General features: G+C 54.9%; 3 protein-coding genes across 5 annotated transcripts in view; 1 reads left to right on the top strand and 2 right to left on the bottom strand.

The window, feature by feature from the left end:
• The window catches only part of SNED1 (sushi, nidogen and EGF like domains 1), a 139,427-nt gene extending 132,688 nt beyond the window's left edge, over positions 1-6,739 (top strand). Inside the window, exons 32-33 of one of the 3 annotated variants that reach the window (XR_011649169.1) lie at positions 1,700-1,844; positions 1,944-6,739. The gene's annotated coding sequence lies outside the window, so the exon portion shown is untranslated. Of the gene's footprint in view, positions 1-1,699 lie in introns of all 3 variants that reach the window. The other 2 variants (XR_011649170.1, XM_071216011.1) reach the window with 2 other exon arrangements.
• MTERF4 (mitochondrial transcription termination factor 4) lies at positions 69-6,199 on the bottom strand. Its single transcript, XM_004484350.4, has 4 exons — positions 6,117-6,199; positions 2,092-2,584; positions 1,378-1,562; positions 69-667 (listed from the first exon to the last, which is right to left on the bottom strand). The coding sequence occupies exons 1-4, from the start codon at positions 6,135-6,137 to the stop codon at positions 311-313; spliced, it is 1,056 nt and encodes a 351-aa protein (XP_004484407.1). The 5' UTR covers positions 6,138-6,199; the 3' UTR covers positions 69-310.
• A 1,326-nt stretch (positions 6,740-8,065) lies between the features above and the next one.
• Positions 8,066-17,070, bottom strand: part of PASK (PAS domain containing serine/threonine kinase) — a 38,132-nt gene continuing 29,127 nt past the window's right edge. Inside the window, 4 exon segments of the mRNA XM_058299742.2 lie at positions 8,066-8,657; positions 9,259-9,405; positions 10,601-10,734; positions 13,866-14,065. Coding sequence (XP_058155725.1) covers positions 8,551-8,657; positions 9,259-9,405; positions 10,601-10,734; positions 13,866-14,065 — 588 coding nt within the window. The 3' untranslated portion in view covers positions 8,066-8,550.

Here is a 17,070-nt window from a genome sequence, read left to right as displayed (position 1 = left end):
CCCCGCACCAGGTAATGGAAGCTCATCCTCCACTGTCATGATATCGTCAGAACATATCTCAACAGAGCAAAGACAAAGCCATGTTTTAATTTATTGTGTACACCAATTTTATCCAGAATGGAACAGGGTCCTCCCACAGATGCCCAACGACAGAGCAAACTGATACATCTCCACTGAGTGTGACCTGTCAACTTAGGTGACAGCGTCCTTTCCCCCACAGATAGCTTTAGAATACAAATTACCTTGAGGAGACTCAAGTGAAGTGCCCCGAAACGGTGACACAATTAAGATGCTCATCTTTTGGGCCCCTTCAGTCCCTTCCATCAAAAACTCCCTCCTCCTCGTCTGTGTCCACACTTGTGCTTCCATCGGCAGACGTGCAGCTTTCAGACTCCCTGTCCTGCTCCCGAGCCAGGAGCTTCTTGAAAACTTCAAACTCCTCAGCAGAAGAGCAGGCAGTCCTGGCCACAAATGCAGCTTCCGAAACCCTCAAAATGTCCTTCAGTAAAGGGTTACAGATCTGGGTCTGACCCTTTTTATCTGGGGTTTGGTACCGTCCAAGACGCTCGAGGTAGATGTGTCTCTGCTTGATCTTAGTTATCGAGAACTGCAGGAACTCCGTCCTCACGATGTCCTGGTGCTTAATTCCCATCCTAAAATACGCATACTGGAAGACACAGACGTGTTAGATGACTACCAGGGACAGAAACATAAAGCCCATTACTCCACAATTCCTAAAAAACAGGCCCAGAAGCATTCAAAAATGACTGCCTAATAAACAATGGCAGAATACTCACTCACTCTTATGATACCTGACATCTGTGTGAAAGCTGACAGTATGCAAAGCACTTCCAGATTCATATTGAGAAAAAAGAGGCAGAAGGGAAAATTAAATCCTTTATTTCTTCAGATGGGGTAAGGAGAACAAAGGACGGAAAGAACAGGCAAAAACTTCAGAAAATATCTAGGAAGGTGTCCTCAATCATCATAATTGTTGCCAAAAATTTAGGACAAGTGTCACAATTACATGTCCAAAATCGCCATACAAAATAGATTCTAAAGACAGGAAGGTGTTTAGCTATTTTTAAATTAGCTAATTTCAAACAGAGGAACTCTAAGAATGGGAACTGCCGGCTCTCCACCGCCTGAGTCACCGTTAATGGCACAACTGGCAGGGACTGGGTTTTCCACTGAAGAGTGGACCAGACAGAACCAGGTTTTCTTTGGTTCTTGTTTGCAGACAGGCTCTGAGTCTTTTGCGTTGTCTCTCCCTTGTGGTGTGGCCGAGGTTTTTTAATCCACGTAGCTAACCCTGACTACATTTGAAACCACGAAAAACATATTACTTGCCCCATCCCTCTACCAGCCGATTCCCACCTGGAATTTATATTCCAATTTGTCAGGGTCTTCCCGAAGAACAGAGGGGCACCGGTACAAAATCTCCGTTACTTGCTGTACCGTGAAAAGGCACTTATCCTTGAGAACCCCAACAATGTCATCAATGGCCCGCTGGTGCATGGTGAAAATTTCAGGGCAGCACTGAAGTACCCTCCTGAGTTTCCCTGTAGCACGTTAAAAAGAAAGAAACGGGGTGGGGTGGGGGCGAGGGGTAACTTCAAGATACTATAGAACCCCCAGGGGTAGCTGTACCCAATTTAAGTCAGCATTTAAGAAATGAACGCGAATCCCTTCCCGACAGGATGAGTGCCAATTTCAACTTCTTTCCAGAAGAACCAAGGAAACGGGAGAGGCCAGAATGACAATCTGCCTGGGCTGCCTCTCACTTCTCACACTCACAACCATCACACAGCAGCACCTCTCAGCCGAGGGCTCCCATGTTCCAGGTGCTGGAGACCCCCGTGGGCAAGCCCGGCGAGAGGCCCTGCCCTGTCACTCAGGTCTCTCTTCTAACCCTAATTCCACCCTCCCTGTCCCCCTGCAAGGCCTTCTGCAGAGAAGCCACTCCCGTGCCTCTTCACCTCCAAACCAAGCACGCGCTCCTCTCCTGGACACCGACTTCTCCCCGGACACCTCGCCTCATGCTACTCCACCCCCAACCCTCATGAGGTATAAACCCGAGCCTTCTTGTACCTTCTCCAAGCCCGAGCTTCCGTAGGTAACTGGAGCGCTTCTTCATCTGCACCACGGGCAGTTTCAATAACTGAGGACTTTTCTTCAAGGCCACACACACGGGCTCTGGATTCAGACCCAAGAGTATTAATTCTGCAATGATGTCCAGCGACTGTCGAGAACCGGCCCCTGGCTGCGCGCTGAGCAAGTCGCTCACGTGGGCGTCGCTGAAGCCCATGCCCAGCAGGCAGTCGATGACCTCCGGCCCCCAGGACCCCTGAGCCACAGGAGTTGGCTTCTCAGGGAGGTGAGGAGTAAGATTTGTCCTGCATTCCGGTTCCTGCACATACTTTCTGGACCTAACAGAAGCTAATTCCTCAAGGCTCCCTCCATTGGAGGCCGCAGTCAGTTTACGCAACAAAACAGCGGTTGTCCTTCTCTGTTCTCCAAAACGAAGAGTCTGCTTAGGAACGTGAGTCCAGGTGAGAGGAATAAAGCGGAGCCAATCAAAGACCTATCAAAACACAGGACCGAAAGGGAATCAGCTCCTCACCATCCAATGTAATAGCACGAAATTCTTTCAATTGTCCTTTTTTTAAAGATACATAGATGACAAAAAACGTTACATAAAAATATATAAAAGGTTCCCATATACCCCCGCCCCCCCACTTCTCCACATCAACCTCTTTCATCATTGTGGCACATTCAATGCATTTGGTGACTCCATCTGGGAGCACTGCTGCACCACATGGACTACAATTTACACTGTAGTTTACACTCCCCCAGTCCATTCAGTGGGTTATGGCAGGATGCATAATGTGCAGCATCTGTCCCTGCAGTATCCTTCAGGACAACATCAAGTCCTGAAAAGGCCCCCACATCACCTCTTCTCTCTCCCTGCCCTCAGCAACTAACGTGGCCACTGTCTCCACATCAATGATACAATTTCTTCTATTGCTAAAGTCACAATAGTTCTTTAGTAGAATACCAGTAAGTCCACTCTAATCCATTTTTTTTATACCCCCCTTTGCAGCTTTTTTTTTTTTGCATGCTGTCTGCTCTGTGTCCATTTGCTGTACTTTCTTCTGTGTATTTATTTTTATTTCATCTCCGCTCCCCACTTGCAGCTTGCTTGCTGTCTGCTCTCTGTGTCCATTCGCAGCAGGCTCTTCTGTGTTCTCGCTTGCTTCCCTTCTTTTTGTTGCGTCACCTTGCTGAGTCAGCTCTCTGTGGCATCTGCGGGCCAGCCGGCGCTCCGCAGCAGCTATGAGCCAGGCAGCCTTCACAAGGAGGCCCTGGGACATGAACCAAGGGCCTCCCATATGGTAGATGAGAGCTCATCTGATTAAGCCACAGCCACTTCCCTCTAATCCATATTTTATTCCTCCATCCTGTGGACCCTGGGATGGTGATGTCCACTCCACCTCTAAATCGAGGGGGGGCTTAGATCCCACATGGCACATGGATACGATTCTCCTGATGGCAGCTGTAGGCACTCTTGATTCCCTGGTGTGGTGGTTGACCTTCTTCACCTTGCTGTTAGCTGACCTGGGTAAGTCCAACGGACCGGAGAGTACGAGTTGCAACTCTGCTGAGGCTCAGGGCCCAGATGGCACATGGCCAGTCCAGAGATTCAAGTCTCCTGAGTATACATCAACCCGAGAGCCAACCAAAGGTTCAGTAAAAGTGACAGAAGGGGCATGTGTAAAAAGGTCACATCTGAGTCCAACTCCATCATACTCATGAGCACAAATTTCAAAGTAGGGCCCACTGAGAAGGCACTGAACTCCAGAGCCACCTGCCATGACCATAGAACCTGTGTGTCTCCGTAGCCCTCAGGAGCACCAGTACCTGGGGTTTATCAACGTTGGCTGTCTCTGGGATCCTGCTGAGACGTGCGTAAACACGACCCCTCTGATGACCTCCCAACTCATTTTGAAGTCTCTTAGCCATGTAAGCTCATTTGTCTTTACCATTTCCCCCTTTCATTCAAGGTCTTTTTCTAGTGGTGTCACCAACTAGTGATTGGTAGTAATCCACTGAAGAAGGAAATAAAGAAATTGTATTGCCACTGTACATACAGGGCAACACCTATTACAGTGATAAAACGCAAAACGTCAAAAACAAAGTTTTATTATATTTTTCATTTTTTAATACCCCAATTTATTTTTTACTTTAGTTTTCCTAAATTAGCATGTATTCTACTTCTAATCTTTAAACTATCATTACTATTTCATTTTCCTACTATTTGAATTTGGCAATATATTAGGCTTCATTTTTAAAGATGTTTTGGACCACAGAGGGGTTCAACTATGGCAGGGGAGGAGCACTGGTGTGGGGTGTTATTGATGGGGGACACATGGTTGGGAGGGAGTTCTCCAAGGCACGTATATAGAGTATATAAAAATGTTTGGATATTCGTTGGGTATTTTCATAGTAGTTAAGAGTTACAAACGACAACTGAAGGAGTGCTGAGTTCCTAGCCAGAGGAGCTCTGTCACATTTCACAGTGGAAGAGCAACAATCCCCCAAGTGCAAGGGCAAAGGCCAGTGAAGAAGGATGGTCCAATGATGAGCCCTTGGTACTGATGACTAGGCTTATGAGCCTGTATTCCTGAAATATGAACTAGGCCTAGAGCTGCGGAGTGCCTAAGAGTTACCTCCTGAGAGCCTCCATGTTGCTCAAATGTGGCCACTCTCTAAGCCAAACTCATCGTGTAAATGTATTACCTTGCCCCCAGCAGGGGCAGCACGAGATTTTTTGAGCCAGGGTATTAGTCCCACACAAACACAACAGTTTTTAAAAGCAATCTGCAAACTCATATCTGAACTTAAAACCTACACAGAAGGAAGTTCATATATAGATAACAGGGTACAGCAAGGAGAGCAGAGAGTCAAAGAGGCACTACCTTTAGATTTACTGCTCTAGCTGGGGGTGGGAAAGAGGGAAGAACTATTTCAAGGCTACTTGGCAATGTGTGTCTTAAAGATGTTGGCCTCGGATTCGTCCCATGAAAAGAACCTTGTTGGATGTAATTAGCTAGTCAGCCAACTTGGGTACACAATTCCTACTGATCTCAAAATTCTTCAATGGTTCAGGCCAGCACCTAAGAAACCATTCACTTCTGGTGCCAAGCCCCTCTCCTGCTTGGCCTACAGTCACCACGACCCCTCCACCCATCAGTCAAGTCCCTCAGCTCACTGCTCCCTGGCTTTCTATTTCCAAAGAATAAGAATTCTTACTAGCATTGTCATAGGCAATGTGTTACATATGACCTGAACCTTCAATGTATAACCCACACCCAGCTGCAAGGGATCAATCGGGAGAGTGAAATCCACATTGGACACAAATGCACAAATAGGACCACCCTGAACTTCAAACAGGAGACTGAAAATCACTTTACAAAAATGTAAATAAAAGTAACACCCATTTTTCTATTTTTAAAAGTGCCAGTTCTTAAGTAACAGAGCATCAAAAATACCAAAGCTATGCCCAATTAATTTTGTAATGCTTGAATGATGAACGGTTCATTCCCCTTACAGGGCCAGCCTGTTGTGGTTTTCAAAGCTTAATTTAAGCATTTCATAGTTTAAACTTTTGGAGTACTTCGTTTCTATTTTCGCACATAACAATCAGCTAATTTTAATCGATTATAAGTTTTAAGGCCCCAAATTTTTCCCTCTGTAAAGTTAAATCTGAATACAGTCAAGAATGAAGAAACCAAACACCAGAATTTTAGAAGTCCAATGACAGCTGCTCCCGGGCGTTCGACGGCCCTGTCTGTGGCCCAGCTGCCTCCCACTGCCGGGAAGAGCAGGCAGTTCCCGGATTCGCCCAGAGCCCGCCCCAGAAATTCGGCACAAGCCGCACGGAATCGAGCAGAGGGGACCCCGGTGAGCGGCGCCAGGCCAGGGCGCGCCCACCGCCCGAAAGGCTCCGGCTACAAACAGCCACGGCCTGGCCGCGAATTGCCCCGGCGGCGGCGGCTCCTCCACGTCCCGCGAGCCCGACACCCCGGAGAACGCGGCACTCGACGCGGCCTCACCTGCCGGCCGACGGCGGCCATGGCGTGGGGTCGACAGCAGGGCCTCCGGAAGCAGGGGTCCTCGCCGGTCCGTCACTTCCGCACTCCCGGTCCGTCACTTCCGCCCTCCCCGGCGCCAGCGCGAGGGCGTGGAAAGCGCGTTCCGCCGTTCAGCCCGGAGCGGCTGGTGCTCGGAAAGGCCTGCTTTCCTCCAGCCGGGTCCTCGCCGCCCCTGCCTGCTCCGGGCTTCAGCTACCCGCGCTGTAACAGCAGGAGGCCCCCTTCAAAATGTGAACTCCGTGATGGTACAAATTGCGAGTGGAAACTGCCGCCTCCACTCACTCAGCCGTGGTGCCCTCGTCACAACCGTAAACTGCCCGGCCTCCCCTCTCTGGAGAGCTCTTGGCAAATAAACATCCTTTCCCATACTTTTGCTTCAGATTATTATTAAATTCCTTTTAGGAAAATGAAACTGTAACCTTGGTTCAAATCGGGCATATCTGGAAATTCATTTGGATTCTGAAGAGTAAATATCGCTAACTTCACTTTTACTACACACCACAAAAAAACACTCCTACAAACCCACATCTGCACTGCCCCAATGGGAAAGGGCCCCTGCCAGTCCCTTGTGATGGCAGGAATAACTGGGTGGCACTTTCTAGGGGGAAAGGATGGCAACACCCCACATGTTATTAGGACTAAAAGTAACTGGACTCTCACCCTCCTCATCCACTAAAAACACTGAGTATTCACTGTGTTTGGTATTCTAAACAGTACTAAACAGTGCCCCTTAAGTGAACTCTGGGGAAAGAATAAGTGACCACCTCAGCGGTGGCCCAAGCCTGGGCATGGTCCAGGGGGCAGGAGGAGCCTTGGGGGCCTCAGCCAAGGTCTGTGAAGTAAGGACTTGTGGGAAAGCAGGATCTTGGTTTCTGTGTTCTTCCTGCTGTCTAAACTGGGCAAAGAAAAGAAAGACTTTCCTCCCAGCTCTGAGCACCCTCCCTCTCCAACACACAGACGCAAAATAGAGGCTAGCTGGTGGTGTGAGAGGGGCACGGACTGGAGCCTAAGGAGGGAGCCTCGCTGCGTGTGACCACAGTGAGACAGAGATGGATGGTTCGTGCTGGCAGCTCCTTATGGAGGCAGAGTGGAGGGCCTGGGGTGGCCGCAGGATATCTGTAGGTAAGAAGCCATGATGGTTAAGTTCATGGGTCACCTGGCTAGGTTCCAGCATCCAGATGTTTGGTCAAGCCTGCACGGGCTTGATTGCTACTGTTGAGGGCAGTTCTTGGACTTAACTCATTAGGCAGCTGACAGCATCTACAGCTGACTGCGTCTACAATCAACAAAGAAGACTGCCTTCAGCAATGAGAGGAACCTCTTCACCCAATTAGTTGGAGACTCAGAGGATTTCTGCAGCCAGAAAGAATTTCCATCTCTACTTCAGCCAGCCCACTTTTCCTGAGGAATACACTGTCACCTTCATCAAAGCTGCCAACTTGCAACTTTTGCTGGAGCATTCATCGAGTTCTCACTTTGCCAAGTACCCTGTGGAATTCAGACTTACCAACTGGCATTCCTACAATAAATTTCTTAATATTTACATGTGTGTATCTACTATCAGCCCTGTTTCCCTGGAGAACCCTAACTGATAGAGATACCAAAAACCTCATGCTGGCGAGGGCTGGCACAGGCACTGTGGCTTGAGTGCAGAAAGGCCTGCTTCAGCACCCGCTGTGCAAGAGGCCAGGCTGCAGGAGAAGGATGGTGCCTCCCCAGTCACCTTACCGAGCAGCCTTTGGAGCCCAAGGCCCATCCTGGGGAGCGCCCCAGGCTGATCAAGGCTGGACTTTTCCTGCAGCCATGGCAAGTGGTGGCACAGAGGTGGATTTGACTTAATTTGTTAAAATAAAGAAATGTAGTGTTTCTCACACCTGGCATTATGGAATGATTCATACCCAAGTCAGGGAAACTGTTTACTAACAAAATTGCTTTAATTTGGAAAATGTTCAAGAAAATAAATTAATGAAAGAGCCTGGCCATTTGGCTAAGCTATTTTACAGATGCCACACATCTATAGCTCAGATGAGTGGCAGCAAGTCAGAGTAAACAAAGCACGCCTATGTACAAGAGTAGAAAGGGGACTGGAAAGCTCTTAGGCCTTCCACGAGTTTGTGCGTTAAAGGCCCTTTAAGAGTATAAAACTCTACAAGAATAGATTCTCAGGATCAACACTAGAAAAAAGTGAATTCCAAGTCTATCTTACAAACATATGAGTAAAGGGTGAATTGGGCCGAATTCTTGAGAATTATCTTCTCTGGTGAAGGGGCCTGAGAACCACGGCTTTCCAAAGGCAGGAAGGCGAGCCGCAGGAGGCGAGCCACAGGAAGCGGGTGTCGCGCAGACCAGCAGAGGAGGCCGGGGGACACCGAGGCGCAGAGGGGCTCACGAGGCCCTAGGAGCCTTCCTCGGGGCAGGGGGCCCAGCATGGCTCCTGGCCCCGGGCGGCCTCCCTCGGGCTCCTCCTCTCCGAATCCAGACTCAAGGTGGGCAGAGCTCCGCCTTCTCAAGGAAAGAAGAAGAGACGGCGTTACGTGCCCGCAATACGAGACGCCAACGAGCAGAGCAAGGCCGCAGGGAGCAGTCGCTTCTCTCTGGAAGCCGTCCTGGGAGCAAAAAGCTTCAGGAGGTCTCTTCAGCAGCCCCACCAGCAATGTTCTAGCATGACTGGACCTTTTAAGGTGCTGGGGGCTTCTAGACCCACGGCCATCGACCCCAGCCTGCTCTGCAAAGCACCACCCGGCACACGGGGCTGCTCCCACCTGCTGGCTCCGGAAGGGGGCGGGCCCCCTGGCACCACACTCAAGGTCTTTGCTCCCCTCCAGCCCGCTCAGACCACTGCCAGCGTGTTTCTCTTTCACCTCCCCCTGCCCCCCGCCTGTCACGTGTACTGGCCAGGGGCTCACTGGCCTTCCAAGGCGGCACAACCAAGCTCTGAAACCCCAGGGGTATTGGGGGGCCCCAGGGAGGAGCGGGCCACCAGGGGCCCTGACATTGACCAGGGCAGCCAGGGCTGTCCTCCTCCAGAGCCCCTGCGGTCTGGTGCCCGCCTCCCCCGAGCGAGGCCGCGTCAAGGCAGCCTCTGCGGCATGCAGGGCCTCACCTGATTTGCTCATGTGACACACCTGGTCCCAGGTGTAGTCAGCGAGGTCCACGGGCTGCGTCACCCAGGGGTCCGCCACCAGCTTCTCCAGGGTGGTCCGCTGCTCGGGGACTGGGTGCAGCAGCCCCGACAGGAGGCTCATGAGTTCTGGGGACACAGAAGCGCCTCCCGAGGCGCGGGGAGGCCGCTCCAGGTTGGAATTGACGGGAATCGGCTGGAGTCCGCCTCACAGCTGTGGGTTTCTGGGCCCACCCCAGGGAGAGCCCCGCACTGGTGGGAGGCAGCCCGGGAGCCCCCTTTTAACACGTGGCCCCAGCGCACTGGGAGGGAGGCCCTGGTCCACGCCCATCCCTCGGGAAGGAAGCCTGGGGCTGTAGCGCTAGCCTCCGCACTGACCAAAGCCCACTTGGTGCAGGGGTCCCACCCGTGGCCGCCTCGGGGCTCCTTGTGCTGGGAACTGCACAAGGGGACTGACAGGTGGGGGGGCCTGGCAGGGCTGGCCCTGGACGTTCCTCTGGAGAGCCACACAGCTCCAGTGAGACCTTGAGCTGGGGTCTGGAGGTGGGGCCTGGTTCCGTAGCCAGGCGGGTGCCAACTCAACCAGGGCCCCCGAGCCTCACAGTTCCCAGGGCCCATCCTGGGAGCCCATGGGAGAGTGCGTGGAACAGCTTGTGTGAATGGAACAGCATGGTGCGAGAGCCTCAGGATCACAGGAATCCAGAACTTCAACAAAGCTCTAAAACTCTGCCTGTGGGAATCTAGCCTAAGCAAATAACCCAGAGCACAGGCTCTGTGCGTGAAGATGCTCGCTGCCTCACTGGTTGTATCTATAAACGGTTGTTAAGGAACCACAGGGCACAGAGAAGGAAGGGACCTCAGAGCCCACACGGCACAGCTGATGCCGACATCCAGCAGTGGGCTCCTGCGCTGGCTGCACCGGCCTTGGGCAGCTCCTTCTGGCCACTGCACCAGACTGCCTCCCAGCACACCTGCCACCAGAGGGGAGCCGAGCCTGGCCGCCACCGCGCCTCCTCTGTGAGCTCATAGCCGGACCAAGAGCGCGGCCTGAAGCGTGAGCTGCTGGAGGGCAGCGCCTCTCCCACTGCGACGGTGCTTCCTGCGGGGAGCGCAGCCTCACGGCCACCGCCGCGCCGAGCCTCTCGCTGCTAATGCCTCCCTCTTAGACCCAAAGGGGAAGGCCAGGAAAAGTAAACTCCTAACGTTGAAAAAGTATATTCACATCATCATCCTTCTGTTCAGATCAGAGTATCAGAGGGATAGAAAAACAAGACAGAGGAGCAGCAAGCGTCCTGCGCTGCGAGACCCGCCCCGCCGTGCCCACCTTCCGAGGCCGGGCGTGGGGGGCTGAGCGCGGCCTCCACAGTCTCCTCCAGCTCGCAGAAGGGGTTCTCCTCGAAGACGAGCGTGTACAGCGTGACGCCCAGCGACCACATCTCCAGCTCCGGCCCCTCGTACCTGCAGGGAGAGGGTGCTTGGTGGCCTCGCGCTCGGGGCAGGCCCCCGGCTGCTCCCACACGAGCCCTGGACCTCGGGTCCAGGGAGACCCTCAAAGCTCGGCGTCCACTCAGGAGACTTGGCGCCACCCATGCCCAGGCATGCGCAGGTGCGAGCCACATGGGAGCAGAGGAGACGTCCACGTGGGCGCAGGCAGGGCTCCCTGGAGGAAGTGCGAGGTGAGGGTGGCAGGGGCAGCAGGGCGGGGCCCAGGGGTTCTCACCGGGCAGGGCGGCCGCGGGAAGGGACGCCCGAGGTGGGGGGGGGAGTGAGAAGGGCACGCCGAGGGGTGCCTGGGCGAGGCCAGGGAAAAGGTGCCCTGGGGCTGGGGGGGCTGGAGAGGGCTGTGGAGGGCTGAGGGGGTCGAGGTTAGGTGCTAGGAGGAGGGCGGAGGGGTAAGGGGTGCTAGGGGCACTGCAGAGAATGTCCACAGATGATCTGTGGCTCGCAGCACTGCCGAGGTGCCACCCAGCACCCGGCTAGACCCCAACCCAGAGGACCACCTGGTGAGACGACGTGGCCCTCGGTTCACGGGGCTGAGGGCCCAAACCGGGTCAGCTGCTCCATGGCACCGGCCACACTGCTGCCCACCGCCACCGCCCGCTGCCCACTGCCGCTGCCCACTGCCACTGCCCACCACCACCCACTGCCCACTGCCTGCCACACGCCACCCCGAGCTGCCCACTGCCACTGCCTGCTGCCCACTGCCACCGCCCACCACCGCCCGCTGCCCACTGCCACCACCCGCCGCCCACTGCCCGTTGCCTGCCACATGCCACCCCAAGCTGCCCACCGCCACTGCCTGCTGCCCGCTGCCCACCGCCCGCCATGCCACCCCAAGTTGCCTGCCTCCCACTGCCCACTGCACACCACCCTGAGCTGCCCACCTCCTGCCACCTGCTGCCCACCGCCCCGAGCTCCCACGGGGAAACTGGGACATCAGGAGGTGGAACTCCAGGGCGGGTGTCCTGGCGCCAAGAGAGGAGCAGGTGCAGTGAGGAGGGGCCAGGGACTCGGGGCACAGAGCTCACAAGGCCCGAGCAGCAGGCCCAGGGCCACTGTGTGGGCAGAAGCTGCCCGCAGGGCTGGACAGGGCTGGGGTGGAGCGGGGAGACGGGGAGAAGGGGACGAGAGCAGGCACGGCCAGAGGAAGGGACCAAGCCAGGACGGCTCTGGGTTTTGTTATTGGAGAGAGGCCTCAGGATCTTAGAGGTGGAAGGGAAACCGAGCGCAGAAGGGCAGAGCCAGGCAGGACGTGCCTCGGGCGCCGGGCACGGGCTGTGCAGCCAGGGACTGTGGTGGCACAGCAGCAGCCACAGAAGAGCCGCACTGGCCAATAAACTGAACTCGTGACCCCGGTGCAGGGCGGAGGGGCCGCGGGCCAGGGGAGCTGCTCCTGGCGGGGAAGGATGGGGAGGGTGAAAGGGGGCGGGGGCAGGCTGGCGAGCGAAGCCCCTGGGGTGGGTTCAGCTGTCAGAATTCAGGAACTTCCGCCCAGACAGAGGCAGAGAGGAAGCGGGACGCACGCGAGCTCGTGAGGCGACGGCGGGGGCGTCATTCCCTGGCCCAGGGGCTCGCGCTGACGGCACCCCCGCCTTAAAGGGGGGCCTGGTGAGGAGGGAACAGAAGCGGGGGGAGGACTGAGGGACGGGGCCGCTGGTGCCACAGAGAAGGCGGCCGGCGAGCAGCATGGAGGTGCCCGCCCGGGTGGGAGCCACACAGGCCCGGGCGCCCCTGCAGGCCTGGGGCAGGAGTGGGTGGGGGCAGCGCAGGGTCCGGCGGGCCCGGCACCCTCATACGTCCCCGGGGTCACCATCACATCTCAAAGAAACACCAAGGCCCTCCTGCTCGTGGCTGGGGCGTGCAGGGACCCCGGAGGGGGACAGAGGGCCCCGCCCTGCCTCGGCCTCACCTGCCTCCACCGCCGCGTGACACAGGCTCCACCCTCTGCAGATGGAGGCCACCGGGAAGGGCTGACGGGCCAGGAGGACCAGGAGCCCACGCGGGGAGGGGGGCGCAGGGCAGAGGTTGTCGTACATCCAGTGGCCCGAGCCCACACCTGACCTGGCCCCAGGTGACCTGACCTGACCCCACACCTGCTCAGAGCGCACACGTGACCTGGCCCCAGGTGACCTGAGCCCACACCTGACCTGAGCACTGGTGACCTGACCTGAGCCCCTAGTGACCTTTCCCACTGGTGACAAGGGATTTCCAATAGGAACCTGAGGCGCGTCACGGCGACCCCGGTGGCTAAGAGCAGACGCCCTGCAGCCGGTGGCCTGGGCACCACCGCAGCTCCCACCAGCCCTGTCTGTGTGGCCTGGCAAACCATGTCCCCATCCTGTCCATGAGAACAGCAGCGGCCTCCCCACTTGGCGCACAGCTGCCAGGGGACACGTTTTAATCACATCGCTCTAGGGAGCCCGGAGGCCAACACCCAACGCCCACCTGGCTTGACAATGTCAGCTCTCTGCACCTAGAACACGCTTCGTCTGCAAGTGAATGGAGAGTGAATCCATGCACGCACAGCGGGGGCCAGCTACCAGGTCCACCCCTGCCCCTTCCTCTCCTGAGGCCCCGAGGCGAGGCCTGGTCCAGGCTGGCCGCAGCGCACAGACCTCCCCCCTGCAGAGCTGCGAGTGCAGCCCCCCAGATCCCACCCCTCCGGGCAAGAGCAGAGGCGAGGCCAGGCACTGGCTCGGGGTGCAGCAGCGCCTCCCCCAGCCAGCGGCTCCGTCTAGCGTGAGCCCTCCGCCCTCCCACTTCCTGGACGGCCAGCCAACAATATTTTATTGGAAGAGATTATCTGCTTTTCTTGCCATAAATAGACCCAACTAAAGAATTCTCTTCCCTTATTTGAAGAGTTCCATCTTCAAAACAAGTAGCCAAAACTTGATGTTTTTCTCAACTTTTCATCATATGAAACTCCAAACATGAACAAGAGTGGAGAAAACAATACAGCGAACCCATCTCCATCGCCAGCCTGCCTGCTTATTTTCCGAAATATCTTCTATCCCTCGCAAGCCGATCACGAGGCACAGCCTGCACCCGCTCCCGCCGCGCTCAGGGTGCCGGCTGCGGGCGACACATACGGATTTCCCAGGAGGACCTCGGGGGCGCAGTACTCGATGGTCCCGCAGAAGGTGTAGAAGAGCTTCCCGCTCTCCAGGTAGGCGGCAGAGCCGAAGTCGATGAGCTTGATGGTGAAGTCCTCGGCGATGACGATGTTCTCGTCCTTGATGTCGCGGTGCACGATGCTCTTGGAGCGCAGGTACACCACCGCCGACACCAGCTGAAAGCAGGAGGCAGAGCAGACTCACGACCAGCAAGTCCATGAAGCACGCATTTAAAAGAGACGTTAGCAAGAGAAAGAAACGGGAGAAAAGGTAAAAACAAAACCAAAAAGAAAGTGAAGAGAGACAAAATAAGCATTGTTCAATTCAGAATGAACTATTACAGGGAAGAGTGCAGGAGCTGAGTGAAGCGGCAGCGAAACCGTGTGAGCGCGCCGCGCAGGCAAGGCGGGACGGCAGCCCAGGATGCTTCAGTCCACCTCTGTCCGTGTGCCGACCAGCCTTCCCAGTGGCAATTCGTGCCGAGAAGATTTGAGAACCCATCCTCGCCCGGAGTTACAGTTGGCGGGCGCGTAATGTTCCGGCACAGGAAGGGGGCAGAGGCGACATTCTTTTGACTGAACCAGAATACCTGAAACTGACAGGTAGGTGCCGGAGAAACTTACATTCCGAAATCCAGTAACTTCTGGGAACTCATAGCTTTAAGGGAAAAATGTCATTTTACAGAAGCTGTCATTAGACACCGAGTCACCTCAAGGAAAGGATCAAAGAGCAAATCATGGCCACCCTGAACAAGATGGAGAGAAAAGCGTCAGGGCTCTGTCCCCCATAGAACCCTGGAACAAGCAGCAGGAACTGGCAGAAACATCTTTTTCAAAGCTCCAGAAGGTAGTAAAAGGATTCAGTAACAAGGCGAGCACCAAACCAAGAAAAAGGCAACGTAAATGCAGGAGGGTCTCGGGGCGCCCCGGCTGCCCCCTCCCCACCTCCTCAAAGGTGAAGGGTCTCGGGGCGCCCCGGCTGCCCCCTCCCCACCTCCTTAAAGGTGAAGGGTCTCGGGGCGCCCCGGCTGCCCCCTCCCCACCTCCTCAAAGGCAAAGGGTCTCGCACCCCGGCTGCCCCCTCCCCACCTCCTCAAAGGCGTAGGGTCTCGGGGCGCCCCGGCTGCCCCCTCCCCACCTCCTCAAAGGTGAAGGGTCTCGGGGCGCCCCGGCTGCCCCCTCCCCACCTCCTCAAAGGCGTAGGGTCTCGGGGCGCCCCGGCTGCCCCCTCCCCACCTCCCAGCTCAGCACAAAGCCAACGCGCTACCCCTGGGGATCCCTGAGCCTGTTCAGAGGGAGCAGGTGGCCCCGTGCCCCTGCTGGGAGCACATCATCCGGCCCAGGCTGCCTGGTGGTGGCCTGAGGGACTCGCTGTCCCAGAACTTGCCCTGTGTGTGGCAGGTGTCGCCGAGCTCCCCTACAGAACGCTGCAGGCCAGCGGGTGAGCGGCTGCCTGGGGCAAGGGACTGCTGGCTGTGGACACACAGTGCAGTGCCCCGGACTGTGAGGAAACGGTTTCCTAGGGAAGAGGGGACATCTGGAATCACGTAAACGGGAATTCCCAGGGCCACGTGCCCATGCCCAGGGCAAGAGGCATGCAGAGTGTATCAGGGCAGCCCCCGTGCCGTGGCCTGGGCTATTCCCCAAACTCGTTCTATGGGGCAGCCTGAGGGACAGCACTCCCAAGGGTCAATCTGCAAAGACTGGGGGAGGCGCTTCCTTTTTTCTCTTCTTCCTCTTTTTCTTGTTTTTTTTTTTTTTTTTTTTGCTTTTTGTTAGCTCTGGGCAATCAAGGAAAGCTCTACAAGGACAATAGCTAGATAGAAGCCAAATGAACAGATACCTCAGAGTCTAAATTCCAGCAAAAACACAATAAAATATCAAAATATCTAGGTTTCAACAAAAGATTACAAAGCCTGCAAAGAAAGAGGAAGCAATGGCGCAAGAAACAGAGAAGATTAACACAGTAGGAACTTCGAGGAGGAGAACCAGGTCTGGGACATACGAGGAAAAGAGTTTTTAAAAATGATCCAGGAAGCAGGTTAGCTTGGTGGTTAAGCGCCTGCTTTGCAAGTACAAGGTCCCGGGTTCAATCCCTGGTACCTCCTGAAAACAACCAAACACAATGAGAGCCAACCCACGACAGTCCTAAGTATGAGCCGAGAGCTAAAGGAAGACAGGGGCAAAGGGACTAAAGGAAATCGGGAACAAGAGATGAACATAAAGCGACGGTCAGTGGGTAGATGGAGATTATGAAAAGGAACCAAACAGAGCTAAAGACCACCGTGACAGGAATTAAAAACGCCCTAGAGGGGCTCAACAGCAGACTAGCGCTGGCAGAAGAAAGAATCAGTGAACGCAAAGATGAGATGGTTGAAATCATCCAGTGTGAGGAGCAGAGAGAAGAGTTAAGAAAAGTGAACAGAGCCAGAGGAGGTTGTGGGACACCATCAAGCTACCAATATACACAACGTGGGAGTCTTGGAAGGAGAAGAAAGAGAGAAATGGAAGAGAGAATACTTATCTAAAGAAGAAATGGCTGAAAACTTCCCAAATTTAATGAATTTGTATATATATGAGTCTATACATGCAAGACGCTCAATGAACTTCAGACAGGATAAACCCCCAAGGACCCACCCCATGGCCTGTTATAGTTGGACTGTCAAGTGCCAAATATAAAGGGAGAATTCGGGAAACTACGAGAGAGAAGCAGCCTCTCATACAAGGGAGCCTCAATATGACAAAGTCCATTTCTCATCGGAAACTATGGATGCAAGATGGCAGTGGAATGACATATTTAAGTGCCGAGAGGAAAAGCTGCCAACCAAGAATTCTGTGTTTAGCAAAACTGTCTTTCAAACACGAGGGAGAGATGGAACATTCCACAGTAAGCTGAGGGAGTCCGGTGTCCACCGACTGGCCCCGCGGGAACCGCGACAGAGTTCTGTGGGTCGAGAGGGAAGGACACTCGACAATAGATGGGAGCCACGTGAGGAAATCACGACTCCAGTGAGGGTGGTGACACGATAAATGCCAGTACAGGTGTACTTTTGGTTTGTAACTGTACTTTTTACTCCTGACAGATCTAAAAGGTCAGGGGTCTGGGACTCATCCCGTGTAGACCTGTGATCTGGGACAAGGGCTGCGTCGAGGTGGGGGTGGAGGAACACCGTTCGTGTGCG

This window comes from Dasypus novemcinctus, chromosome 7, assembly GCF_030445035.2.
Source record: "Dasypus novemcinctus isolate mDasNov1 chromosome 7, mDasNov1.1.hap2, whole genome shotgun sequence".
NCBI lineage: Eukaryota > Metazoa > Chordata > Mammalia > Cingulata > Dasypodidae > Dasypus > Dasypus novemcinctus.
Note: the sequence above shows the minus strand (reverse complement) of the source record. Positions and strands in the feature narration are given on the sequence as shown.